This window comes from Fusarium fujikuroi, chromosome FFUJ_chr08 (assembly GCF_900079805.1).
Source record: "Fusarium fujikuroi IMI 58289 draft genome, chromosome FFUJ_chr08".
Classification (NCBI taxonomy): Eukaryota; Fungi; Ascomycota; class Sordariomycetes; order Hypocreales; family Nectriaceae; genus Fusarium; species Fusarium fujikuroi.
The window spans coordinates 760,612-787,467 of record NC_036629.1 but is presented as its reverse complement, the minus strand read 5'-3'; the positions used below and the strand labels follow the sequence as shown (position 1 = coordinate 787,467).

At 48.8% G+C, this 26,856-nt stretch overlaps 10 protein-coding genes; 4 read left to right on the top strand and 6 right to left on the bottom strand.

Annotated features, from left to right (window-relative positions):
* Positions 1-521: 521 nt before the first annotated feature.
* FFUJ_13771 (related to protein TOL) lies at positions 522-2,868 on the bottom strand (the record flags this gene model as incomplete). XM_023581631.1 has 2 exons in its annotated part: positions 522-2,296; positions 2,343-2,868. The coding sequence occupies 2 exons, from the start codon at positions 2,866-2,868 to the stop codon at positions 522-524; spliced, it is 2,301 nt and encodes a 766-aa protein (XP_023434299.1).
* Positions 2,869-3,396: 528 nt separating this feature from the next.
* On the bottom strand, positions 3,397-5,286 carry FFUJ_13772 (uncharacterized protein; the record flags this gene model as incomplete). XM_023581630.1 has 6 exons in its annotated part: positions 3,397-3,619; positions 3,671-4,225; positions 4,273-4,384; positions 4,432-4,606; positions 4,656-4,805; positions 4,855-5,286. 6 exons carry the CDS (start codon positions 5,284-5,286, stop codon positions 3,397-3,399), a joined length of 1,647 nt encoding a protein of 548 aa, XP_023434298.1.
* Positions 5,287-6,748: 1,462 nt separating this feature from the next.
* FFUJ_13773 (related to dis1-suppressing protein kinase dsk1) lies at positions 6,749-8,296 on the bottom strand (the record flags this gene model as incomplete). The annotated part of the gene is made up of 1 exon (XM_023581629.1): positions 6,749-8,296. The coding sequence occupies one exon, from the start codon at positions 8,294-8,296 to the stop codon at positions 6,749-6,751; it is 1,548 nt and encodes a 515-aa protein (XP_023434297.1).
* A 692-nt stretch (positions 8,297-8,988) lies between these two features.
* FFUJ_13774 (probable histone acetyltransferase) lies at positions 8,989-10,707 on the top strand (the record flags this gene model as incomplete). Its single annotated transcript, XM_023581627.1, has 1 exon — positions 8,989-10,707. One exon carries the CDS (start codon positions 8,989-8,991, stop codon positions 10,705-10,707), a length of 1,719 nt encoding a protein of 572 aa, XP_023434296.1.
* Positions 10,708-11,222: 515 nt separating this feature from the next.
* Positions 11,223-12,572, top strand: FFUJ_13775 (related to mitochondrial carrier protein; the record flags this gene model as incomplete). Its single annotated transcript, XM_023581626.1, has 1 exon — positions 11,223-12,572. One exon carries the CDS (start codon positions 11,223-11,225, stop codon positions 12,570-12,572), a length of 1,350 nt encoding a protein of 449 aa, XP_023434295.1.
* A 363-nt stretch (positions 12,573-12,935) lies between these two features.
* Positions 12,936-14,048, bottom strand: FFUJ_13776 (uncharacterized protein; the record flags this gene model as incomplete). The annotated part of the gene is made up of 1 exon (XM_023581625.1): positions 12,936-14,048. One exon carries the CDS (start codon positions 14,046-14,048, stop codon positions 12,936-12,938), a length of 1,113 nt encoding a protein of 370 aa, XP_023434294.1.
* Positions 14,049-15,531: 1,483 nt separating this feature from the next.
* On the bottom strand, positions 15,532-17,674 carry FFUJ_13777 (related to CCR4 protein; the record flags this gene model as incomplete). XM_023581624.1 has 2 exons in its annotated part: positions 15,532-16,736; positions 16,783-17,674. The coding sequence occupies 2 exons, from the start codon at positions 17,672-17,674 to the stop codon at positions 15,532-15,534; spliced, it is 2,097 nt and encodes a 698-aa protein (XP_023434293.1).
* Positions 17,675-21,066: 3,392 nt separating this feature from the next.
* Positions 21,067-22,929, top strand: FFUJ_13778 (uncharacterized protein; the record flags this gene model as incomplete). The annotated part of the gene is made up of 1 exon (XM_023581623.1): positions 21,067-22,929. One exon carries the CDS (start codon positions 21,067-21,069, stop codon positions 22,927-22,929), a length of 1,863 nt encoding a protein of 620 aa, XP_023434292.1.
* Positions 22,930-23,461: 532 nt separating this feature from the next.
* FFUJ_13779 (probable NADH-ubiquinone oxidoreductase complex 1/LYR family protein) lies at positions 23,462-23,778 on the bottom strand (the record flags this gene model as incomplete). XM_023581622.1 has 3 exons in its annotated part: positions 23,462-23,478; positions 23,530-23,673; positions 23,730-23,778. The coding sequence occupies 3 exons, from the start codon at positions 23,776-23,778 to the stop codon at positions 23,462-23,464; spliced, it is 210 nt and encodes a 69-aa protein (XP_023435149.1).
* Positions 23,779-24,044: 266 nt separating this feature from the next.
* On the top strand, positions 24,045-25,391 carry FFUJ_13780 (uncharacterized protein; the record flags this gene model as incomplete). XM_023581621.1 has 3 exons in its annotated part: positions 24,045-24,644; positions 24,695-24,859; positions 24,912-25,391. 3 exons carry the CDS (start codon positions 24,045-24,047, stop codon positions 25,389-25,391), a joined length of 1,245 nt encoding a protein of 414 aa, XP_023434291.1.
* Positions 25,392-26,856: the final 1,465 nt, after the last annotated feature.

The window sequence follows — 26,856 nt, the reverse complement described above, 5'->3', positions numbered from 1 at the left end:
AAAACATGCAATTGGCGCATGTCTCCGATCTCCTTGACACGTGCTATCTATGGAACTGTAACACATATGCTTGGTTATCCCACGCTTAAGTGATGTACCATGTTTCGCAAACATCATACCGATTGAACCTAGCGGGGCATCGAATACCAAGTTCCCGGCGGGATAGATTCCGCTCCGGGTGGGATATGTCGCTTAGAGCATCGGTGAACTTAATTTATCTACCAATTATTCATTTCTTGACCATGGAATTCGTCACGTTGTTGAGATCGACGGACTATTCGAGGTATTGCATCCCAAGTCGGCCGATGGGTTGATGACTTTCATCTTCACCGCCATGGCTGATGCCACGCAAAGGGTGGATGCTCTGGTTCTACTGGTACCTTGATAGATCAGATCATGAACTGAAAACTTCTCCATTCCGTTGTTGTCTTCATCAGCTAGCCTCCACTTTCTTATCTGACCAATTGTTCAGTGTATCCAGATCTATTCAACTCTGCCCATGTTAACGAAACCTTGAGCAGCTAAATGATGAACATCCCCATCTCCTTCGAGTCCCTCTCATGATTCCAGCCCTGGGTCATATAATTCGTGATAAATCCGACCCTCTGATAAACATTTTCAAACTTCTGAACCTCTTCGGGCTGCTTCTTTAAAATCGTATCATCTGCTTTGACCAACACCATCGCCGCATCGTCATCCCAAGCATTTCTCGTGCTCATTCTTGTCGAAAATCTGAGGCAGAATAGCTCATTATTCTTCAGGTTTCGCAGTCTCCAAAGGCTATCCGGCCTGTCAAATGGTTTTCTTGTATCATACCCTGGTTTTTCTAACCAAACCATATTTCCATCGATGGAAAAGGTTATAGGCATGACACGGCCGGTGAGAAAGATGTACCCAGAGTCCACGGCTCCAAACTGGTTGTGCCCGCTAAGAGGGCATGCTGTACGATCAAAATCTACGGTCACAAAGAACTTGTCAAACTCAAAGCTCTCAACTCCCCATGTCACACCACGATGAACGCTGAGCCAGCTCCAGCTCGGTGCAATGTACTCTGGTTCCTCACCCGAGTCTTTTTCATCTGGCATCCAGCGTAAATTGTTGAGCAGATCCCTCTCCCAAAGACCTGCGAGGTATCTTCCTGTAAGTTTATTAGACCACTCAGTAGCCAATCCTGCAACGGCTGGAAGACCATCGGTTCGCTTGGTAATATTCTTTTGGGAATACTGAACAATCAAGTCTCGCCAAAGTTCATGATGCTCTATGAACTCTTTGACCTCTCCTTGTAGAGGAGCTGCGGGATTGGTAGATGAGCCTCGGTAGCTCTTTGTTCCGGTGATGAATTTGTGTCCTGTCTTCATGATTCGACGAGCAGGTACCAGTGGGTCATTCTCATGTTTCTCCAGAGCACCGCACTCGCACTCCATTGAAGATAGACAGTCGAAGATCATCTCACTCTTGGTGTAGTGGAGAATTCGAGTTGCCAAGAGCCTTTCCTGGAAACACCAAGCCCTTGTCATCAAAGGATAATCATAGACCTCAGAGACCGTGGTTCCAACAATAGGATTTGATGATCCTTTGGAGCCGTTGGGGTCTGTGTTCCAACCAAAGACTGCATGCTTCACCACCTTTCGTCCATAGATCTCAAATGGCATTCCGTCGGGACATGTTCCGGAAACTGTGACGAAAGGCTCTCTTTGAAATAGACAGCCACCAGCCCCATCAGCGGATCCAGTGGCCGCTAGTACAAGCTCTGCACCGTTATAGATGGACGCCATCTTCGCTGCTTCGATTTCCCAGTCTTGCTTGTCATCTTGAACGATGCAAAGAGAGTCTATCCAGACATATCGAATGCCCAACTCTCTCGAGATGATAACAGCATCTTGGAATGTTTTGGCGAAGCGGTCGAACGGAATGTTTTGCTTCCACTGGTCAAGAGTTGCCTTTGTCGAGATCAAGTGCTGAGTCTTTCCCCAGCAATGAGATAACGCAATATATGGTTCTGTAATCTGCTGCGTGGCGTCATCGTGAACAAAGATATGGATTCCGTCGTTGGTATCAGGCCCTATATCTATGACTCGCTTTGGCAGCTGCGGGTTTGATGAAGCCTCGCCTTCTGTGCAGATTGTGTGAGTATGTTTGCAGGTTTTGATCCAGCTTTTGACCCTGTCGAAAGATGACTTGGAAGTTGGATCTGGCTCGATATGGCTTGCATGTCCACCAATTTCAGCAGGAAGACTCCAGTCAGGGCGTTCAACGTTCATCGATGAGCCAATAGTTGGCCATGGGCAGGGCGAACCTATATGTGTGAGCTATCGCTCTAGACAGTGAATTGCGTGTCTTACCAGGGAGGGTGTATATCTCGAAGCTCTCAAGAACGTCTCCATCCGTGCTTCCGCCGCCGGATGAAAACATGTCAAAGTCGTCAGGAGGGCTCCCACGGATAAGCTTCATCCTTAAGACGTTCCCCTTACAGAAGACAATGTCCAGCCATAGCTCAGGATCACTGGGATCCACTGATCCTTTGGTCAACTTCTTCAAAGTCTCTTGGAGAAGGAAACAAGAAGGGCAACCTCCAGCTACTGTCCCAGGAATATCAGGCAGATAGACGCTGATCTGCCACGAAGCATAGTCGATGCGACCTTGCCCTGCCCAAGTAGGAGCTTCATCTAGATTACCAGCCGTAGCCGCTCTGCCTGCGTTGATGGAACCAGAATTTTCGTGCATAGCTATACCAGCCAGAGGAACAGCAGTGGCAGTCGAACCTCCGTATAGATTCCAGCATGTTCGGCAAAGTTTCGGGTCTTTTCGAATATCATCTTCAGTATCCCCGGTTGGGTATGGTGCTCGCTTGAGGTTGAGTGAGGCCATTGTAAGCTAACCCCGCAGTGAGGGTCGTCGTGTAGTAATTGCGTATAATCAAAAGCAAGATTTGCTCAACATAACAATCGTTGAATGGCTTGGTGATATGATCTGACTACGAAGAGACTAGTTCTGAAACGAGTTTGAGGGTCTTTTGTTTTATCTCACTTGCTTGGGTCCTGAGGTCATGTGATGCATCAGATAGCCAATCTGACCGATGCAGGAGGGTCAGCAACATTGATGAACACATACGGCGCTTTTATTCTTCGCGATATGGCCTGACCTATGCAGACTACGCTTTTCTGGTCTCAATTATCAAGCTTGTCCCAGGTTCAGTAGCACAGATGAGGTCTAATTCAGAGTAAAGCACTAGCTGTTGGGGCTCTTTGTTTGGATGTACGAATTGATATATAGAGCAAAAGAAATTTCGAACTAAGTAACCGAGATACAGCGAGCTTTGCAGAAGAGAAGCCTCAAGATGTCAGTGCAGAAGAGATTACAGAGCAAGAAGAAAAAACACAGTATCAATAACCGAATTCAAACGTTGCAGGGGAAGTTGGTCATGTCATCCCGACTATTGCCGTACCATAGGTAGTAGTTCTCAATGATTTCATCCATAGTGCAAATAGGGATGTTGAAGACACCAGGAGCCTCGATACCACTACCAGCGAGGCTATCAAGGACCTCTCGGCTAGGCTCATCTCCAAGATCAACCTTGAAGCCGTTTTTACCACCATTAGCAGCCTTTGAATTGAGAGACCTATAAATTCAGTAAGGTATTGTTTTTCGGGAGTATATGAAGGAAGCTTACCCAATAATGACGTTATCGAGTGAGATGTCAGTGAACTTCTTGTCCTTCAAAGACTGCCATCCAGGAGGAAGAGCAAAGCCACCACAGTCAGAGTCGCCAGACTTGCTGTCACAATTGGTGTTACGATCGCGACCACCAAGGAGCCAATAGGACTTCCCATTGAAGCAGAAACGGCCGTCCTTCAAAGCACCATCATCAATCCAGTGCTGGTACATAGTCGTGAAAGTAGCTTCCTTATTCCAGCCAGGATCTTTGTCGCAAGCAACATCAGACTCTGCGATGAAGGGAATGATGACATCGGGAGAGTACTGCCATGCCATAGGGATCAAAAAGGCGTTAACGGCGCGCTTGACTTGCTTGGCGTGGTCGCCACGGTCGAGGAGCCAGTTGTCGCCGAACATGGAGGCATCAGAAATCATGGCACCGAGTTGATTGTAGCCGTCTTCGGAACCGCCAAAGAGCCATTTTTGGGTTGCGAGGACGCCGTCCTTCCAGCCTTCAGTGAGGCCTTGCATTTGAGCAGTGAGGCCGTTCTGGACTCCAAGCTGGTCTTGGCTGTCTCAATTATTAGTTGAGTAACTAGATGGGATGGTGAAACGTACGCTCTGCCGTTGAGGATGTCCTTGGTGAGTGTCAAAGAGTTCTTGACAAGATCATTGGTAGTATCCTTCAGCGTTCCAGCATTAGTGCCATCACTGAACTTGGGGCCGATCACTGTTCATCGTCAGTCCGTGTCCATCAATATGAGAAGAACAACATACGCTTGTTCCAAGCAGGGCCCATAACAATACCCCAAGCCATCAAAGCAATATCGATGAGAATAGCAGTAGCAAGACCTCCCTCCTTGGGAGGGACCTTGCCAAACTCTGAGGCAATGGTGCCAATGTCGTTATCACGAACGGCATCGCCAACAGCGTTCCAAATGTTGGAGTGCATCTTGCCATTGTTAGTAGATTGAGCTGCCGAGGTCTTGAAAGGGACTCACAGCAAAGATGTTCTCAAAGGAGTGGAGAATAAAGTAGCCAGCAGGAACACTAGTAGAGTGGCACTGGAGGTTGAGATCTTCACATCCACTGCCTTCGTCACTGAATGTCTCGCAGAACATGTCTTGAGGGCCGTGAAAGAAGTTGGAAACCTACAGATATCAGCCACAATACCTCTTTATGTTTCACCTGGAAACTCACATTATTAGAAAAGTGCTTCTGCTCACGCCCACCAGTGATGTTCATCTTCCATCCTTCAATAACAGCACTCCAAGCATCACCAGCATCGACATTCTTCCAGCGATCAGGTCCATATAGAGTATGGTCCTTGACCCCATCAGCCTCGCAGCTCACTGAACGCCAGTCATTGGTATCCTCAGCAGGGATGGGTGCCTCGAAGGGGACTGTAGCGGTGGGCTGTGAGACATCCTCAGCTTGTTTCACCTCTGGAACAGGAGTGATTTCAGTGGCTGGTGCATCTTGACGCTTGAAAGCGTTAGGAGGAAGAACTGGGGGGACCAAAGCGTGCTTGGGGAAAATTGCATGATTGTTTGCGGGATGGGCTGTGCCAGTGGAGGAGAGAGAAAGGAGGACCGAAATGGTAAGAAGAAGAGGTTGTATCCAGCGTGCCATTTTGGAGTCGGCTTTTTAGTAGGTTGCTTCTTATCTGATCTCGCTTTACTCAACATCATCTTCATCATGGAGTTCTCGAGCTATTATATACTCTTATCATCACTATTTTCTCAACCCATAATATCGAAGGATCAGCAGATCAAATTCAAAAGTAAGCCCTAGATGGGCGTCATGCAACCGTTGAATTTACTCTTGAATCCTTCTGAGCTTCCTCAGCCTCACTCGGTGTTGATATTCAAAATCATCTTGGTCCTGAATAATCCTTCTCGCTAATCTAGTGCCCGTCTCTTGGCGAGTTCACCAGTTAGAAGCACAGATGAAGGCACGTAGTGGTAGGGGTATGTTTTGACTTAACACAGGGGCCCAGACTTTGTTTATTAGTCCCTGCTTCATAAGGAATTCCGTTTGGGTTAGAGATAGAGCTTGGGAGATCATTTGCATGGGAATCCCTGTTTGAACGATTAGGGTGAGGCAGTCTTGAAGATCCTACTTTCAAGTACTTGTGTATTAGCCTGCGTCTTGCATTACACTTTTGACAGCATCATGCGCATCCTCCAATCTAGATAGTGCGATCTTGGTTGAATTCGCTTGAAAGAAAAGTGCAACGTCTCTTGGTTTTGCACTGGGGCCCGTAAAATCAGGAACCCTACACTCCATTTCAACTCATCATCAACCGTGGAGGGTTTCGCCGTCCAATATTGGAGAATTTAATGGCGACAGTGCTAAATTAAGATCACTTTAGCTTGAGCTCTCGGATATTTAGTGTTTATGCATAACAAGAATCAGGATTAGTTGCAAACTTATATCACAGGTTCCCTGGCGTAACTCTTCTCAGCCCTGCGAATAAGCAGCTTACATGCCAATCCTTCAGGAAAGTTATCCCATATTACGGATAGAAGATAAGTAATGGATATTCCCCGTTTTAGTGACCGAGTCGAGCAAGCCTAGTCCTTTTTCAGGGTCTAAACCTCAATTTATTCAAGAATAACAGACTTGTGAGTTGTATGTGAAGGATTCCCGATCCTCTAAAGCATGATTAACTGATCATAAATTCCTCAAAAGGTATTTAATGGAATTGAACTCGGATGGTTTGTTTCAGATTCTTCGAAGGATCTGAGGCTGATATAAACGTGGCCCACGTGCTTCATCGAGTGGTCTTGGCTCTAGGGACCCCACTGCCATTGTAGGGACATGGTCTTAAAGAGGGATATCATCAAAAAGACCTTGCCGTTCTCAGGATAGTGGCTTAATCCTAAACGATGAAGAGACTTAGGCAAGTTCAGTATAAACTTAGACGCACTTTAGATTCTTAGGCAGTGATTTTGATAACACTTTAGAGTCAGAGGATCACTTGCTCTCCAAGTTCATATCTAGCACAACTCAGCTGCTCAAGTAACAAAAATAGGTTTGCCGCTTAAGTATAGTTCGAAATAATAAATAGCTGCCAGTGTTGTGTTTCCCCCTAAACCATCCCGAACCAGGGGTGACCCAAGATATCCTCCGCACTTATGCGTCCTACATACACGAAAATCTTTCTCAAAAGATCATATAGCATATCCGCTTCTCGAGTTGATATTCTTGGCAATGCTTTTAGGTTATCCTCCACATCACTATTTCCTGGCAGGTAGGCGAACCACCCTACTCCCCCGTCTTCTGGGAGGTAGGTACCGTTAATTTTGAATGCAGATGGCTTCCAAACCCGATTGGCGTAGTGTCGCGGGTATGGTCTTTTAGTATTGTCATGTACGGCGGCCAGACAATCTATGTCTTGAGGATCATAGTTGATGATGGAAGAAATATCGTCGTTTAGCCACTCGCAGCTTTTGGGAAGCGATCTATCTTCATCTTGGACAATAAATGGCGCTGCTGGCGTTGACTCATTCTCATTCACTTGGGTTGGTTCGTCCCAGATATCGCAGATCCATTGCTTCAGCGAGTGAATCTCATCAGATACTTCCCTTGCACGGCCCGCAGCTTCATCTGATGTCGGCCGCCCCTCTTCGTCGTAAAAGGGCTCTTCCCAAGAATTTGGTAGTTCTCCAAAATACTTCAAACACTCTGTAATGAGATGTGCTGCGCAATCGACATGATAGGGGAACAGTGAGATGCCTGAACGCATGTTGAGAATCGTGACACCCAGTGCCCAAACATCACTTGCTGGGCTGGCTGGCTTCCCTACAGCTACCTCAGGCGCCAGAAATTCAGGCAGGGGCTCACTTGTCCTCGGTGACGAAATTTCGAACGCGTGATCAAACCCAATAAGGCTTACTTCGTTCAGCAGAATATCCTCGCCACTTGACATGAAATCGAGAAAGCCGACAATATAGCGAGGAGCTTCCGGACCTGGGATCCTGCCAGACTCGGTCTTCAATTCGTCAATTTTGGGCTGCCCAAGCAGTCGATAAATTCCTTGGTCGTTGAGATGGTCCAGATTCCGAATTCGCAGCAGTAGGTTTCCTGGTCGAATGTTCCCATGGCATATGCCATGGGCATGCAAATCCCTTAAAATCTCTGTTGCTTGGTAGGCGAGTGCTTGAACAAAGTGTGGCTTCATCCTGCTGTTCATATAATTCGACAAAGAATGCAAACTTGGACCACAGAAGGGAAGAACCAAGCAGAGATGACGGCCATTGGGACCATCAATGTGGAAGTATCGCGTACAGGTAATGAACCGAGGATCTCCTGCTTCTTGGTCGTGTTGAGTCAGAATGGTGAGGCACTTGGTTATGTTCTCTTCGATGCTTGACGGTTGGTCGGCCATCAGGATCCTAAGAGCTACCCAACTCCAACTCGAAGAATCGCGCGCCAGCCATATCATAGAGGTATCACCAGCACCAATCTTATGGACGATACGATAACGGCCGCCATCATAGAGATCGCCGAGATGAACAGGATGGTACCCTCCTACTCCGTACATGGGATATTCGGAGTTGATTTGTGGCGATTGGAAATCATCTGGGAAATCAGGATCTGTTTCGAGATTAAGACTGGTATCCGATAAGGAACACATTTCTATACTTTGCAGTATGGAATAGAATCGAAATCAAGCTTTTGGACGAAGGAGAATGCTGGCGTAGAATAAGTTGAAGAGAGAAAAAGGCGACTTGGGAAGGTCCCTTATATATGCAACTACTCACAGGAGCTGCGCCAGTATGAGGAGGTTCGCTAACGGTCACATGCATCTTTATTACGGAAATTTCCATTCAAAACTTATCGAATGGGAAATCAGTATGTTTATCAATATCGAGTCTTTGTGTACGGCGGCACGGCCTGCCTCTTGCCTAAAGCTTGAGCCAATTGAGATCTTTTAATGCGTTGACTCTATAAGTTTGAGGGAATCCCAAACTATCCGTCAATTGGCACCCGGTGTGGGCCCCGAAGTCTGGTGATAATTAACCTTTTTGAACTGCATTTCTCAGAGTCAAACCCTGACTTTAGGTCGATGTTGAAGATGAAGGGTCCACGTGACCTTGGCTTTGACAATTGCCCATCTCCGCATTGGGTGGGGAAAACTCTCAGCCCCACCACGATTTTTCCATCTGAAGCTTCTTTTGGAGGGGCAAAGATCGATAACTCATTCCCATCCATGTCATTTTGACTGACACACAAAGTCAGCCTTCTACAACCACTTCAACAGTCCCTCGCTACACAAACCGACATCCTCAATAATTCTAGTCTTCTCGAAAGACCACAACCATCAACATGGCCACCGCCACCATGACCGTGACGGCCGCGCCGATCAAGAAGAAGCCCGACATGGCTCCCGAGAGCGAGCGCTTCCTGCGATGCTGCGCCGACGTCGCGAATGCTCTCATCGAAGACCACGAAGCCAGCAAGGCTGGCCGAGCCACACGCGATATCAACCTCAATTCTCTGCGAAACAAACTCGCCAAGAAGCACAAGCTCCAGAACATCCCACCTTTGACCGCCATCATCGCCTCCATTCCCGAACACTACAAGAAATACATTTTGCCAAAGCTCATTGCGAAGCCCATTCGAACGTCTTCTGGTATTGCTGTTGTCGCTGTCATGTGCAAGCCCCATCGATGTCCCCATATTGCTTATACTGGCAACATTTGTGTTTATTGCCCTGGAGGTCCCGATTCCGACTTCGAGTACAGCACACAGTCTTATACTGGCTATGAACCTACCTCGATGCGAGCGATTCGTGCACGATACGATCCTTTTGAGCAGGCTCGAGGACGTGTTGACCAGCTCAAGTCTCTTGGCCATTCTGTCGACAAAGTTGAGTACATCATCATGGGAGGAACTTTCATGTCTCTTTCTGAGTCATACCGCGAGGAGTTTATTGCTCAGCTTCACAATGCTCTTAGTGGATATCAAACGACCAATGTTGATGAGGCCGTGGAGGCTGGCGAGATGAGCAACATCAAGTGTGTCGGAATTACAATCGAGACACGACCTGATTATTGTCTGCAGCCTCATCTTTCCGACATGTTGCGATATGGCTGCACACGACTTGAGGTTGGAGTGCAGTCATTGTATGAGGATGTCGCGCGAGACTCCAACCGAGGACACACAGTCGCCGCAGTCGCAGAGACGTTCTGCCTCGCGAAGGACGCTGGTTACAAGGTTGTTAGCCACATGATGCCTGATTTGCCAAACGTTGGCATGGAGCGCGATATCGATCAGTTCAGGGAGTACTTTGAGAATCCTGCTTTCCGAACCGACGGCCTCAAGATTTATCCCACCCTGGTCATTCGAGGTACAGGTCTGTACGAACTGTGGAGGACAGGGCGATACCAGAATTACACCCCCAATGGCCTGATCGACCTCATCGCGAGAATCATGGCTCTCATTCCTCCTTGGACCCGTATCTACCGTGTTCAGCGCGACATTCCCATGCCCCTGGTCACATCTGGAGTCGAGAATGGTAACCTACGCGAACTGGCACTTGCTCGAATGAAGGACTTTGGAACAACCTGCCGAGATGTACGGACACGAGAAGTTGGAGTGAATGAGATCAAGAACAAGATACGACCTAACCAAATTGAGCTGGTTCGACGAGATTACGTCGCCAACGGCGGTTGGGAGACTTTCCTGGCCTATGAGGACCCCAAGCAAGACATCCTTGTTGCTCTACTTCGATTGCGAAAGTGTACCGAGAAGTACACGTACCGAGAGGAGCTTACAGGCCAGCCTACAAGTATGGTGCGAGAGCTTCACGTTTACGGGACAGCTGTACCAGTTCACGCTCGCGATCCCCGCAAGTTCCAGCACCAGGGTTTCGGTACCCTTCTGATGGAGGAGGCTGAGAGGATTGCGATTGAGGAGCACGGCAGCGACAAGATCAGTGTTATTTCTGGTGTTGGAGTGAGAAGCTACTACAAGAAGCTTGGCTTCTGGTTGGATGGTCCTTACATGAGCAAGTGGCTGGACGGACGTGAGCAGCCTGAGTAAGGACGAGCTCCAGGATAATGAATAGCATGAAGGATGAGACTGGAAATACCTCACGGCAGGGGATACTGCATTTATAGACGGCGTATTTGGGTGGGAAATGAAAAATTAACGATATTTTGATCATTTTGTGTTTTCTTGCCTCTTGATTGCTCTACGGGATCGAGTGAGTTATGGTAGACAACCTCTAAATGCTTGTGAGTTCTCACACCAACTTAGGTTCACAAGCAATCTACTCATAAGTAAAGTACATAAGTTCATTGCAGTTGGTCTTTTTTATCCTATTCAACCGTAGTCAGCCTGCAACAAGCTCTGCAATCTCAAGTCACCTGCGCTGTTCATGAGGATGCCTCAGATCTCGGGACCTGCTGGCCAAGATCATCGTCACCTGCAGCACCCGATTGGTCCACGTCGCTTAGTCACCAGCTCATCGAGTCCCAAAGCCGACGTCAACCTGCTTTCCCTCACAGGCTCCCTCCCCAATCTCATCTTTCTCTCAACATGACTCCCTCAACGCCATGAACAATCGTCGAAATGACGTCCCGGACTATGGAACCGGAATCCTCCCGGCGTTACCTCCCGACGTCAACGTTGTGCTTCCAGACCGTGATCCTAGAAGCAATGCCGCAACTGCCGCTTCAGCAGCTGGTGTTCGTGCCTTAAGCACTCAACTCATCGCTTTCTACTTTCGTGCTCCTGCCAAGGCTTTCTTTAGAACGCGTGTGGATTATCTGGCTTATGCGAGGACTATTCACCAGGCGCAGACGGAGCTTATGATGAAAGCTGCTGCGAATGATCCTTCTGCTTCTCGACTCAATGTGTTTATGCGACAGAGTTGGTTGTTGCTGAGAAGCACGACACCTGGAGTTTTGACGTCTGCTATTAGACACCAGGGATGGGGAATTATACCGAATCAGATTTTACCGCCTCTCATTGCGAATGTTGGTGTTGGAGCGGTGCTGTACACGAGTTATCTCCAAATTTTAGGAAGACTCCATGAAGAGAGCGGACAAGCGCGGAAGAGAGTGTATCCACCACCTCATCCGATGCATACCTTCACTGCTGGATTGCTTGCAGGCGCACTCCAGAGTGTTGTGGCTGCACCCTTAGACGCCATCCAAGCACGGTACGACCATCGGGATCTGATGCCAAACGATGGCAGTGGGAAACCCCGGAGCATGTGGGCTTTTAGCGCAGAGAAGCTTCGCGACATTGGACTCAGGGGTATCTTTGCAGGATGGGGTCTGTCGCTCGCGAAAGACAGTCTGGGAAGCGCTATATTCTTTAGTACGTTCGAGTACGTCAAGGCTCAAGGCTACTATCGCTTCGTTACGTGGTACTACGGTGGTCTGGCTGAGGACATCGTTGATGTGCTTGCCATGAAGCGTCCTACGCATGAACACCAACAAGAAGAAGGCATGAGGCTCATTCGACCTCATTATGCCCTTGAGCCCATGTTCCTTCTTCTTGGTGGTATCAGCGCTTCGTTTACACAGCAGGTCTTACTGCATCCCTTGACACACTTCCAAGTCAAACACTGGGATCATCTTGAAGACCTCGACGAAAAAGCCGCCAAACTTCGTGCTTCCCGAGTCGCAAACCCCGAAAAGCCACGTCGACGATGGAGGATGCTGCGAGCCTACTACCACGCATACCAAGAATCGCTAGCCGTATGTCGAGGAGAGGCAGCGGCCGAAGGGCTGACCTTAACGAAATGGCTTTATCGAGGATTTTGGTGGAATGCGATACGGCAGGTTCCTAGCACGAGTGCGGGACTGATCATCTTTGAGCTGATACGGCGCAAGTACGGCCTTGGGCAGGAAGAAGTGAGAATTACAAAGGATGGGTATGACATTCTGCTTCACTAGAGGCTGGGTTGGTGTGATGGCGTTGGTGGATAGACTCGTCTCCTCATTGTTTTGGGCCTGTATAGAAAGATCAGGAAGTATATAGAAACGACAGATACCTCTCTACATTGTTCATAAGCGTCACATTGTCTTTTCTGGGACGTGATCATTCAGGATTTTTGTATCTTTGAAACGCTCTTTCTAGTCTACATCATGACGAACTATCCCAAATCTAACACTCAACGGAACATAATACATCAGTAGTCGAGGCATTTATGGATACTCTTTTCAACTTCTTCTTCCTCCTATTGACAATCGTCAATATTCCATCGTGATTCTTCTTGTGGCTGTTTGTGTTGTCCTTCCTCTGCCTCTAAAAGCCACTCACTCCTGTCGGTGATCTTGCTCCCTTTCGAGGCGGGAATAATCGGTGCCAAGTGAGAAGTGCTCAATCGAGCCAGAGACAGGATACTTCTCGAACCAGCCATCATACCAAAACGGAGATTGAAAGTCGTACCTTTCCCAGAAAAGCTCCGATTGCTCTTCCACGGCCGCAAGCTGGAAAAGCAGCTGCATGGAGTATCTATCGTCACTACGAGGAAGGCATAAGGCTGATCCCTGAATCCCAAGATAATCAGGCGTTGAGAATCCGAGGAGGCCTTCGTTCAAATCCCTTAGTTTCTTTCGATCCTCAATCCCGTGGTCGAAAAAAGTTCCCTCGAACCGCTGCAATTCTACCAACTCTAGGAATCTCCTTACATCGATATCATGGGGGCCCTGTAAGGTTTCAGCAATATCCGCGGGATTTTCATCTCCTGGAATCTGGATTTGGTTGGCACTCCATCCCTCTTCGAGAGTTCGCGCTCGAAGCTTTAACTCGTGGAGCCAAAATGCTTGCTGGGCTCTAGCAAACAAATTTGGTTCAATAGGGTTACCATCAAGATCTGTAGGTTGCTTACCAGGCGGGTTCCGAATGATAGCTTGCAACATTCGACGGCGGATCATATTAACAAGAAATAGAATCACATCTCTTGTGCTGGCCGTAGAGTACAGATAAAACATTTTAAACCAGTAGTATTCCGGGTTGTTGACTGAGGCGAAGATGAAGGCAAGTTGGTTGACTTGATCCGCTAATTCAAGAAACTCGTGGAGTCTCTTCCCGTTGCTCAAGACTTCGGTGAGATACCCAGCGATGTTCCACGACTCAGTCAATGTGATGGTGCGTCTATATAGGAGGTTTCTGTAGTCGTTCCCAGGAGGCGATGTTGTGTTGAAAGGGAACCGCATGACGTTGATGGTGGTGAGGGCCAGGTCCATGTTGCAAAGATGTATATAATTTCTGAGCGTCTCCTGCAGGAGAACTGTGGTTCCGCTCCCTGTCTCGGAACTGATGCGCTCCACCAAATCATTGATGTATTTGGAGCGTGGGCTTTCCTCCCGAAAGCTCTTGATGAAGCTGTGGGGAGTTGTCCAGGAGAATCCAAAGAACTGAGACATCTTGTTTACCGAGAAGATGACTCGAAAGCGGTGGTCGCTGATTTGGTCGTTGATTCTGTGTATGTAATCAAGGTTGAAGAAATAGGGCAAGATTACCAGCGCAAGTACCAAACAACAGAGACCCCAGTTTGGAAGTACTCAGGGAACCGTCAGATGGACTGAAGTTGGTGATGAAGTTGGCTGATGGTCGACTGCATGCTCTGCAAGTATATATATCCCAGTGATCTGAGGATACGTTGCAAGTGTTCAAGTTGAGACATCGTGAACTGCAAACAGACTTCGTCGAGGTTGTCAGTCTCGTGAACGTGAAGACATGTCCTGTACACTGAAGTGCATCTTCCCACGGCTCATGAGCCCTCTGAGGACCTCTGCCTAAGTTCCGTTGGTGTTCTTGCCCAAAGACAAGCCATACTGATCAATGAGCTCGGCTGTGCTCTTTTGAGGTTGGTTGTTGAATAGAGTTGCCGGTTCAATATATATGTATATGTGTTCCCGAAATCAGGTCAATCATCTCCAACAGGAAACGCTATCCATCAGTATTCGTGCCATCTTCTCAACCTTCTTGTCATCATAATACCGCCTAAAGAGGAGCGGGTGAAGATTGTCTCAGTTGGGTGCGTATATAGAGTAGAGACGAGGTTTGCCTGCATAGCTGCGAGGCGTCTAATACTTTAAGGACATCAGCCATGGACTACCTCAGCCTTGTGAGGGTCCAAAGTTGGGCGTGAGGTAGGAACCATGCCGACTGACGATGACACCAAAAGAAACTGGTGTTGTTTGGGACCAATATTAGTATTTAGTATATTTGTGTTCGTTGGAACACATCAAAGTGGCTAAGAAGTTGAGTGAATATATGACATCGAGAACAAAGAACCACGTGAATGAGATATTACATCATCTAGGTTGGGTGGATATTGGGCTCAAACGCCATGTAAAGCCTCCGTAGTCAAGTGGCATGCTCTTATTTGTGCTGCATTGAATGGGCGTAATGGTGATGCGGTCTGCGGCCATCCGCTTTCGACCAGGGTGGCTTGTAGGTTGCACAAGACACAAGCTCACTCGTTGGTTCTGACTGACATCATATGACATAGCCATGCCGTGCAAGGCAAACAAATGATGCAGGTAGGCAGAAAGATAAGAAGGGTGGCCCATAGCTTCATGATACTCCTGGGAGATAACAGAAGCCAAAGCAAGAAACCGCCCATGGCTCACGTAAGAGGACACATCACAGAGGGAACAAAAACAAGAACATTGTGAATCAATTCCTACAATTCCACCTAATATGCTTCCCCTTTCTCCGCTGCCTGTGTACATACCGCTAACATCCCCCCACCGACCGTCCCCCTGCCCCCAAGAGCCGTTGCAAGATTCCTCAAAACTCCATGACGCAAAACCAAAATAACTACATCCAGGTGTACGTATCGACGTATTTTCCTCATGCGAGGATTTGGGGTTCGGGTCCCAGCCCTCCCGTCTGCGGATATCAACCGCGTGACCCGGGGCCGAAGTCCGGTTCACGATCGGGGAGGTGCTTCTTATCCTTCCGGCCCTTGATCACAAACTCAGACATGATCTGGATGTGATCTGCAGGGAAGTGCCAGTAAGGGAAAGCGGGAATTCGCTTCAGGTATTCGGGGTCGGGGGGTCCAAGAAGGTCTACTACCTCCAGAGTATTCGTAGAGTACCAGATGTAATCAATCACATCGGCAAATCCAGGCGTATAGTTGGTAAATGGCATTGCATCGGCGGTGTTTTTGAGGTGGTGGTAGGCGTCTTTAAGGCTGAAAGGGTGTTCAATACCGTCTCGCGTGAAGCTGCCGTACTGGAAGCTGCTCAGTTCTAAGTGGTCGGGTGGTACACGTCCCATAGACATCAACTCATACACTGAAGAGTCTTCTGTAGAGTTGAAATCACCGCAGACCAGCAGAGGAATTTCGGTATTGGTGCGATACTCTTGGCTCGGGCCTGGCTCAGCTTGGGGCACAGGTACCTCGTCGTCGCCCATCGGTAGCACAATCATCTTCTTATCCTTGACAGCTGGCCACCTCGCGTACTTCTCCGCAAGCTTCGTAACATGTTCCATAAGGATACCAGTTTGGATAACCTTGACATCGGCCAAGGCAGAGTCCCACGTGAGATGGGCGTTGACCAGGATAATTCGAGCTCCGGTGAGACGAGACTCAAAGAAGCAAATAACAGCAATATTGTCCTTAGGCATCACACGGTTGAACACATCGTGCTGGTTTTTCATGTCGGGTCGGTTGATGGCAATTGTTGCGAATTCGATAAGCTGCTTGTCAAGAAGAATGAACTTGCTCTGCTTGTAAAAGACTGCACAACCGTCAACGGACTGCGCATCCTTCTCCGACATGGTCTTGGCTCGTGACTTGGGCCAGTGAACTCCTTTGTAGTCCATCTGAGCAAGTTCCGGGCTAAGATCCTCCTTGAAAGCATCTGTTGATACCTCCTGAAGAGCAAGGAAATCCGCATCCCTGATTCGGAGTTCTTCCAGGATACATCCTTTGCGATACTCCCAGTCGAGGGCGCGGGTGGGTGTATAACCGTAAGTCTGGGGTGTCGCATATTTGTCGCAAAGAATGTTCCACGAGAAAACCTTGATCCTCTCCAGACTAGGTGACACGTCCTCTTGTATAACGATGGACATTCGGGGTGTGGGAGGAATAGGCACTGTAACTGTTAGCATAAATCGTTGCCAGGTGTGCCATTGACTTACTAGGAGTATTTTCCTTCAGCGTATGTATGAGACTCTTTGTACCCTCCTCCATGATTTTATGTTTCACGTCCGCGTCCAATGGGTTGCCCTCGATGCCGAGCATCTCCAGAAGGTGCAGTGATCCAAGTTCGTTCGGTAATGTTTGGATGTTATTATTGAAAAGTAACAGGTTCTTGAGATAAGTGCACATTCCGATCTCGGGGGGAATTTCGATTATCTGATTGAAGGAGGCGTCAAGGTGGCGCAATGCTCGTAGTTCTCCAATCGCGTTTGGTAGTCGTGTCAGTTTATTGGAGGCGATAAAGAGCTCGTTCAAAAACTTATACTTGAAGAGCTCAGGAGCCAAGTTTCGCAACCCCTGCCCACTCATATCCAGATTGTGCCAGTCCTGCCGTGTTGCCTCCTTCTCAATAGCCAAGGGTCGTCTCCTATCAACACCATCGTCTTCGTCGTCCGGGTGGGCACGTTGGCTAGCTGATGGTGGGGGACCAATTCCTCTGTTTTCCGACGCTCTGAGCCTAGCATAGTAGTGCGGTTGTTGTTGATCGGTCATAGCAGAATGCGCTCGTTCAGCATCTTTGTGCATTCGCAATTGCTCCTGCCACATCTCGTTCGGAGGTGGCTGTCCTCGGTTTCCTGCAGAATGACCATTCTGAAGCGCATTGGGGTTGAAGGGACTCGAGTTAGAAAGCACACCTGGAGTAAAGGTTGAGTGATGGCCTAGGCCATTAGCGTTGGGCATTCCATGGTCGTGTTGAAGTCCTTGGTGGTGTTGCGTTTGAGAAGGGTGTTGATGTTGGGTATGCTGATAGTTGTATAGCAAGTTCGGGATGCCTCGCCCGGCGCCGTTGAGCCGAGCATGTTGACCCTGCCCGGAGTGTTGAGGATACATTCCGGTAGGTATTTGTGATGTGATTATGATGGTTATAGTCTCAGGGGTGGAGGTCTAGGAAGTTGCGCCGGCGAGCAGCACGGCGGTAGATATCGCTGATCGGCAGTCGTGATGGAGGGAAGTGAATATAGCAAATCGCTGGAGAAGCTCATCGGCCGTCGTATATAGCCTCGACTTTTGACTTTGATAGGGTTCGCGTAACAGCGGGGAAATGTTGGTTGGCGACGAAGCTCGAAACTTCACCCAAGGTTCCAAAAGAGAGAAAGCAAAGATAGCTCGCGTTTACGCATCAGCCTACAGCTGTCACCGGAACAATTGTCGTTGCTTTTGGCTCGGATGGAGAACGTCGGTTCGTCGGCAGGTCAATAGCTCATCGAGAGGTGTCGTTGCGACAGTCCCAGGAGATCTGTGGTGGCTTGATAGCGATGAAAGGTTAAATTTTTTGAGTCACGATCGATTTTATCGAAGCGACAAAGTTTTTCTTGTAGAAGCAGAAGTGCAGAGTGTATGTGAGTCAAGAAATACTGCAAAGGTAATGATTAGTTAAAGCTTTGAAAGAAGGGCATCATGGGAGGGGGATCCAAGCTTTAGCGACACGTTGCGCTGTCATTGCTAGCTTCTGCGGGGCCAACGTACCTGTAAAGAGCGATCGCAACAATGTAGATATTCACTGAAAAATATCAACTGATACTTGAACAGAAGAAAAGTGGCCGATGGCAGAGGGAGCGCATGGATATGACTGTGATGCTGGCCGTGATGCTGCGATGAACGGAATTGCAGCCCAGAAGCGGGCGTCTAATCACGTGCACCTGCTCCGCATTCTGATGGCTCGTGCGAGGAGAGTCAGAATCGACTATCACGTGCAGCCTCTCTATAATTGCGCGACACACCTTGAACGACGATTCAGCCTTGCAAGGTCAGGCCGCATCAGGTCGACGATAGTTGCATGTTCTTGTACCATTGTGAGACAAGGCACGTTCGCGAAATATGCTTGCGTTGCTCATGTTCAACGCAAGTTTGCATCTTTTCTGGCAGAATCCTCTCTGAGCAATCGTATGTTTGCAGCATCATGTGCACATATGGAGTTCATCAGGGGACTGAGACCTACCACAGATTGAGTTCAACCTCTATGATCACGATGCAATTACTAGCGTGTTTTTGAGCCTCAACGTAGGGCTGTCAATTGGCTCGAAGTGCCGCAGTGCATGTTCCCATGAGGCCAGGATATACATATGCACATGTACATTTATGGACAGCTGGTGCTCGAACCACAGGAGACAACATGTGTTATCAGTATGCTCCAGGAACAGCATCAATCAACTCGTTGCGGACACCAGTAAACGCGGCTGTAGCCAGGAGGACACAGCCAGCCCTTAAAGTGACGCCATTGATCAGGTCTCATCTCGCAAAACGCCATCGCTCCGACAGCCCTGTTGTTTGGCGTCCCACGGGTTCAATGGTTCCGTCCACTAACACGGACCGCGCGCAGCCTCGGAGAGAGTCAAGATGGGCCGATGAATGTATTGGAAGCACCACCATCGGGAAAGGGAACAATCATGGGCTCAAATCAACCAACTGAATTCTGGCTCATGTATCACGTTACCAAGACTTGAATCGAAGAGGCAATCACTTCAGCTTAAACCGGTATGGGCATCCAATGTTATGCCATTCGGCCGAGAATAGGACCGTTGTACAATATTCCTCTTCGGGTAGCGCTCCTGTCACAGAAATGTCTCGTTTGAACTTTGAACAGCCTATCCGTTCCAAGACGGGAGAAGATCGCAAACTTGACTCCATGGCTAACTCGGCAATCATTCATGCGAGCAACCCATGCGATTGGTACGTTTACACTCACTGAAACGTGAACATTGGAGACTATGTTTACGCTGTCAGATTCAGATGCAAGTTGAAATTGGGAGTTGAATCCTCCCGACATGGTACATGGATGATAATGCAGCAGTGCAGGACCTAGCAAGTGCATGAGAGTCGAGAAAGTTTAGGTGAGCTGCGGCCTGCAGAAATCACAGGTTAGAGAGCCACTGTTCCCTGTCTAACCCACCACAAGAAACCTCGGACCGCCAAGGTCAGGCTGGAACGGAAGCTGCTAATTCGATAAGCGTCAATAAAACATCAGGCAAAAGCTCTAATGTGCGGGGGATGGCCAACCGAAGCGCGCCGCTCCACACCCCAGACAGTTGGGAACTGGGGAAATGCTGCCTTTTGGCCCGAGCAAGCGTGAAAGCGTGAAGCATGAAGGATGGGGATGGCCGTATATAGAAAGTCACCGCTGCCGCCATTGCAGGCGAAGTTTGCTGTTTATTACTTGTTTGCTTCACTGCTTGTCTGACCTGAAACTGCTGTGCTGCACATGCACAGTACAGGACATGCAGTTTGCTCTCTTTCCTAGATCTCGAAACAGATCAATCCACTTGTGCTCGATCTCGACGCAACTATCCGAATTGCTGTTTGGTGAGAGTTTATCAACTATACCGACTCTGGGAACTCTACGCGTCCCTGCGGCGCTACCCGTCACCTTTTGATAAGGACAAACGGCTATCACATCACATAGCAGGGACTGTTTGTTGCCAGCCAGCGAACGCCATCATAGAAAAACTGGTTGCACCAGCGGATCCAAGGTCGCGCCAGCACAGACGCCTTATCCACCAAATTTGAGCATAAAAGCCATCGACGGCATAGAGATAATGACGTTGGCTCCTGCTTGTTAGGCAGTCAGTCAGGCACAATCACGAAACCAACCAGCAGCTTATGAAGGGTCCACGCACGACCAACAACGTTTGATATCACAGTTGCAAACGGTTTCGGCACTCGATATACGCATCCATCCACATCCGCATCCACATTTGCTTCCCACCCATCAGGTTTGCGCGAATTACGGATAGTATCTTCAGCGTAACGCTGGCCGATGAACGAACCCTGCTCTTCGATTTAGGCGACACCTCTGATCAGTCAAGCGTCAACAAAAGGGCCAAGCAACCAAGGGCCTTCTGCTACTGTTGCTTCTACTGCCCCTGCATGGTCCGGGACGCAATCCGGCAACCACCCGGACTTGATAACCCAGTTCCGCGGGCCAGAGAAGGGTTCTAGAAGGGCCAAAGGTGCTACCGACCGGGGGCCAGGAGATTTGCTGTAGGTACCGTTTGGCCTACCATCACGGGTCGTTGGACTTTGTGTGTGGTTTAGTTCAGTTCGGTTCGTCAGTTGAGCAGCAAGTGTGTTTGCTAGCGGCGGTGGAACTGGAACACGCCCGGGCAGTTACTTTACCTAGTGGCACCCCTGTTAGACTACTCAGCACCCCTTACCCTTCCCCATTCACCAAAGTTATCCACCGGAAAGCTTACGCCAAAGAGTATAGTATAGCGGCATAGCCAACAATGTCTGAATGGAGCGGATTTTACTACGCTTCTGCCAACCCCTTACCCACCTTCGGTCGCCGTGCAAAGGCTGCTGAAAAGGAGCGGCAGCACCCTGAAACTCCTCCTCGATCCAATTCGGATTCACACGACATTGCCCCAAACTCCAGCCGCGTAAGACGTCCTTTTCGCCATACGAGGACGTCTAGTGGGAGTCAGGGTAGTCGTTCTTCGCACGACTCGTCGCTTGTGCATTCCACAACCAGCCCCAATACCAAAAACGGCCCCGCCCTGGCACAGGACGACGCTCATTACTCGCACTCAAAACTGTTATCATCTGACTCGCGCCAACAATCTTCGAAGCCAGTGACGACTACGACCACGACTGCCTCGACCTCCAACAAACATCTACCTAGCAAGAGTCTCACCAGCGGAGGTACATCGCCGTTACACTCGCCTGTTGTCTTCAATCGGCCTGTGTACGTCGACAAGACTCGACAGCGCGATCCTCGTCGTCAATCTTCCGCTGCGACCCCAACAACAACCTCATTCGATCTGAAAAATGTCACCATGTACTCTCAGTTGGATGCAGGCAACAAACTCATGTCAGGGACGACGAAGCAGGTAAACCTCGACTTTCCTCGAACAGACTCGGTCTCCTCTACAAGTGGCAACACAACTGTCTCGACACAAACCATGACCTCGACAGACCACTCCAACTCTGACCCCGCGACAAAGCCCTTCGTCGTTAAAAATGGCCGCACCTACTACAATGACCCTACGTCGGCGTACCCTCTTCCCACCGACCTCGCTGAGCTCCATCGCCAGAGCCTGCGGACTCTGTTGATGATCCAGGTATATGGCGCACCCGTCTACACACCTTTCATCCGAAACAACCCCCCGCAGCGGGTGTTGGAGGTTGGATGTGGTACAGGATTTTGGAGTATGATGTGCCACAGATACTACAAGGAGCGAGGCCACAACGGTATTCACTTCACCGGCATTGACATCGCCCCCCTGGCCCCTGGCAGCCCTGGATCCCCTGCCGAGCTGTGCAAGCCAGACAAGGACATGAAATGGAGATTTGTTCAGCACGATCTTCGACATCTCCCATGGCCCTTTGCTGACGAAGAGTTTGATCTGATTATGGTCAAAGATACGTGCCTGATGGTTCCGAGTCATGTTTACCAACTTTTTGTGGAGGAGTATCTTCGCATGCTCAAGCCTGGAGGAGTGATGGAGATATGGGACAGTGACCCAACTTTCCGCATGCTTCGACCTCATGTTCCAAGCGCAATGCCCGGATCAGAAGAAGCAGAAGAACACGAGGCTGCCCTTGATCTAGGTGCCTATCTCATGACTTCCAAAACACCCCTTTCCGCGCCATTGAACTCTTTCTTGGTTGAGTATAATACCTGGCTGTCAAGGACTCTGGAAGGACGACAGCTTTCACCTGTGCCGTGTTCTCTCATTGGGGCCTTCCTCCACGCTGAAGCAGAGGTGCTTATGGACATCAAGACAAAACGTCTAGCTATCCCCTTGAGTGAAGTCCGATGGGAGCGCGAAGGCGTCGGCGGTGTTGTCACTAAGGATGGCAAGTCGTACGTGGAGATGAAGGCCAAGTCAACACCGCACCAGAAGGTCGAAAAGAAGACCTTGACACCGGGACAATCTGCGCTTCGCAAGACGGCGCTTTTGACAGTTGCACAGCAAGTGTCGGCACTGGAACCTATCATCAGAGAAGCGAGCGGCAAGAGCCAGGATGAGTGGGATGCGTGGGTAGCTAAGATGATGGCAGATCTGATGAGCGAGAGCGGGACAAGTTGGGGAGAATGTTTGGAGTTGGGAGTGTGGTCATCAAGAAAGAGACTACGCAAGGAGTAAGCTCCGGGGTCACTGTGGTCATTTTATCGCAAAAGCAAAGATGATCTTCCCACGTGGATTATGACGAATGGCTCAACATCTATGTCTCATGATAGATGCAAGACTGGAATGCTTCCCTGACACAATAACTACACACACCCTGGACCTCAACGTCCCAAAGAACCTCTATCAGCATCTTATACATGCACAACATACCCCCTTTCCCCTTTACGCGTTGGCGTCATATCGTTTTCTCAATGTGCGATACCTTTTCAAGTAGTACCTATACCCATATGATTAGTAAAAAGCAGGTTGACGGATAATGGTTGGGATATCAGGATAATGTAGCTTTTGGGATAAATGAACTTATTGGCATGAACTGGAGTGTTTGTGACTGGTGCATTGTGATGTAATGGGATGGCCTGCGTCGATGTGTCATGTTTGACGATACACGGTGATACTGGTGGCATACAACATAAACAATCAATCATACCCGAATATGATTTGCAAGTTGTCTCACGAGGTGACCGACGCAATCTCAACGAACAAAAACTTACAAGGCCTCAATTTCTGTCGTATAGGTTAGCCGACGTCATCAACTCACTTGGTTCAAAAACATACCCTTTTTGACATACTCAGCTTGGGCAATTCCCTGGCGGATCTTATTCTCATCACGTTCTCCAGCTTTGGAGATGAAGGCCTTATGAAGACGAGGCCGAAAGTAGTCAAAGCCGAGGGGATACTCTCTTCCCATATACAGAAGCTCTATCATATCACGGTCAGGACATGCCCCGTATGACAGCTCCAAGGCTTGGACAGACCTTTATATATGGCGATGACCTGCCGTCTTAATTGCGGATTCAAGCTCATATTAACTGTGTTTGTGTATAGATCACGGTCTCATACAGCCGCGGAATACCGATGCGGATGATGTATGATGCTGCCGCGGCCATGTCCATACTGTGGCGTCGACCCCCCACCTCAGCCTCGCTGTAGCTTCAGCCACGAAATTTCCCATTCAGCTTCTACATTACGCCATCGTCAACAGTATTTGAAGATTTCGATCCACGCCCTCGCGATCCCTCGAGTCGAGGCTCCTTGCTCACATCCCGGGTCTGGCTCGGAAGGTAACCGTCATGTCAGTGAGAGCCCGCAATGCTCTAAGAGGCTCCCGAGCACTCCTCAGACCGCCGAGCCATGCGCCTTACAGGACCATGATAAAAAAAGAGCCGGAGCAGATGCAGAAGCCAAAGGGAAAGCGAACAACAAGGCCCTGGCCAAGTGGTGTAATGCTGCCAGCAGCCAAAGTAGCACGTCCGATACCTGCAGACCCAAGTGCCAAGTATGCCATTATACAAATCCCGAATACCTCCACAGCGTTTTCAGAATGGCCGACGCTCAACAAGTTCAAACCAGCGCTGCAACCACGAACAAGTGGAACTATACCTCCTGGTACAAGCGCAGGCGTTCAGGCAACAGTCGATCCCGATATGGAGATGGCGATTCTTCCTTACTTGTATAACGATCTCGGCGTGCTGATCTTTGAAGGCCCGCAGTGGGAGCAGGTCAGGATTATGTCAAATATCCTGCAGAGCGTTGAATGTGAAGAGTGTAGACTGCCGAAAAGAGATTGGACTATGGGCAGCGCATTGTTCGAGGTGAAGTATGACAAGTGGAACGTATATCGTATAAAGTTGAATCCAAGAAAGCACATCGAGACCACGTATCAGAAAGGCGTATGTAAATATTCTGAAGTGGTAAAACACAGAATGCTAATTCCACGTAGAGAAAGAAACACAGCATAACACCTAATGGACTGTATAGCCTTACCAATATTGCACTCGAGAAATGGGAGGCGGATGGGATAGGAGGACCCGTCCCTCTTAAAACTGTGCCTGGTTCTATCGAGATGCATATTGTGAACCACATTGACGGCCCAGGGCTAGCGAATGTAAGTCTCTCATCGTAGCCCACCTGATCTCAGGCTGATGTTTTGCTTATAGGATACCATCAATGGGTCGTATCTACCACAACTGCATGCCTACGTTGCGACCGGGATTAGGGACAGCACAATCTACATGAGCATCGAGTTTCATACCGTTGGCACAAGACGCTTGGTCGGCGTCACGAACCTCAAACTCAGGCCGACCTTCGAAATCCCATCCGCCAAAGGCACGGCCAAGGAGCCCCCTCAAGGGGTTGATAGACACACCGATTTCGACCAAAAGTCCGCCTCCGTCGAGGGACAGATGAAGGCCGGTAGGAAAGGAGATACTTATTCCATAAAGCAAGCACTTCAGCCTCCACCAACCCATGCCAGCAGCATAGAATCTCTGCGGGAGCTCTATGACAAGCTTGTACCAAGTGGTACACACCGAAACAGCGAGATATATAGACGAGCAATGTTCAAGGTATACGAACTGGAGTTCAAACTCTGGGCGCAGAGGAAGAGGAATATTGGGAAGGAAGGAAAGAAAGGATGAGCGAAGGATTAAAATCTTTACTAAGAGGCACAAGAAAATGTTGAGTGCCGTAGCTCAGATAGAAGAAAAGTATCTAGATGTTGATAGAGAAGCTTAGCACGGTACATAGGACGAGAGGCAGTTACGTGGGATGAGTATTAGGGGTGAGTATTAAGGGGTTTCACGTGTTGACATGAATAAAGACCATGGCGATTTTCCGGTAGGTTTGCAGCAATATCACACTATGAACACCTTTTCCGGGGAATATTCTTTGCTGCGGCGAATCGATATTTCGCAATATCTACAGCATCTTGGGGGAAGGACTGGTAACTAATCACTGAACTCACCTTCTAAAAGTACCGTGTCGTATTCTTGGCCAGAGTAGCCTATTTTCAAGGGGCGTGAGATAGACCAAGCCCAATACTTTTGCATGGCTGAAAGCACGTTGGTTGAGAATGGCAACGAATGAAGCCTGCCGCGCCCTAATCGAACATCAACAGCAAAACCGAGATAGCTTCGGTCATACGAGCAAGCCTCAGGGCACAAGAAAAGCTTTTGAAGTTGAATCAGGCTACCACCATAAACTGGTCTAAAATCCTCATAAGACATACTAAGTTTACCTAAGTCATTTCATCACTTAGACAAGAGGTCCTAAGTTTTGTTGCCCCCGCTTGCAAGTTGTGGACTGCAACAAGCATCAAGGCATCAACTGATGGCCTCATTGTATGCAAGTTAAGTGATGAGAAAGACAATTTCGTTGTTAGAGGCTGCTTGCATGGCTCATGCTATAAGTGTGTCCCGTCTTGATTGGCATCATGGATGGCAGATGAGACGAATAAAAAGGATTGAGTACACCCGGCACCATCGGAAAGCTTCTGAGCCTGGCAAACCCCCGAACATATGATACCAGTAAACCAAACCAGAGCAGGCAAGTTGTCACAAGCCACACCAACAGGTATCGAACTTGTACCTGATAGACATTAGACACGAGACGTGCAAACAGATCGGGTTGCCTGTTTAGGCAGTCATCTCAAGTCATACCATCCCCAAGCAGGACTGTCCCTCGTTATCGCTCTCCGAAGCCATTTGTGGTGGTTTTCGCGTCAATCATTCACCCCGGAAAGAAAACAACGCATCGGAAGCACAACCGGAAAGTGTGATATCGGAAGATATCACAGCATATCATGCCCTGCAACATTACAGCACCAGCGATTCTTTCCGTCCAGACAGGGCTGGCTTCGAGTGGCGCCCGTCATGCAGCAGCACGGGGCATCCCGCATGAAAAAAAGAGTCGAAGCTCCAAAGCTTCCCCCGCCTAGAACAGGGTCCAGAGTATCATAGCTTGTGAGTTAGTTTTTGAGTATTCAGCTTCATCAGATGTATAAGCCAGACTGCCAGAGAAGTCTTGAACTTGATATCAGACCACTGTGACCACTCATAGTAAAACTGGCACTCAGACCACCTACAAAGATTCCTTATCCGTAGA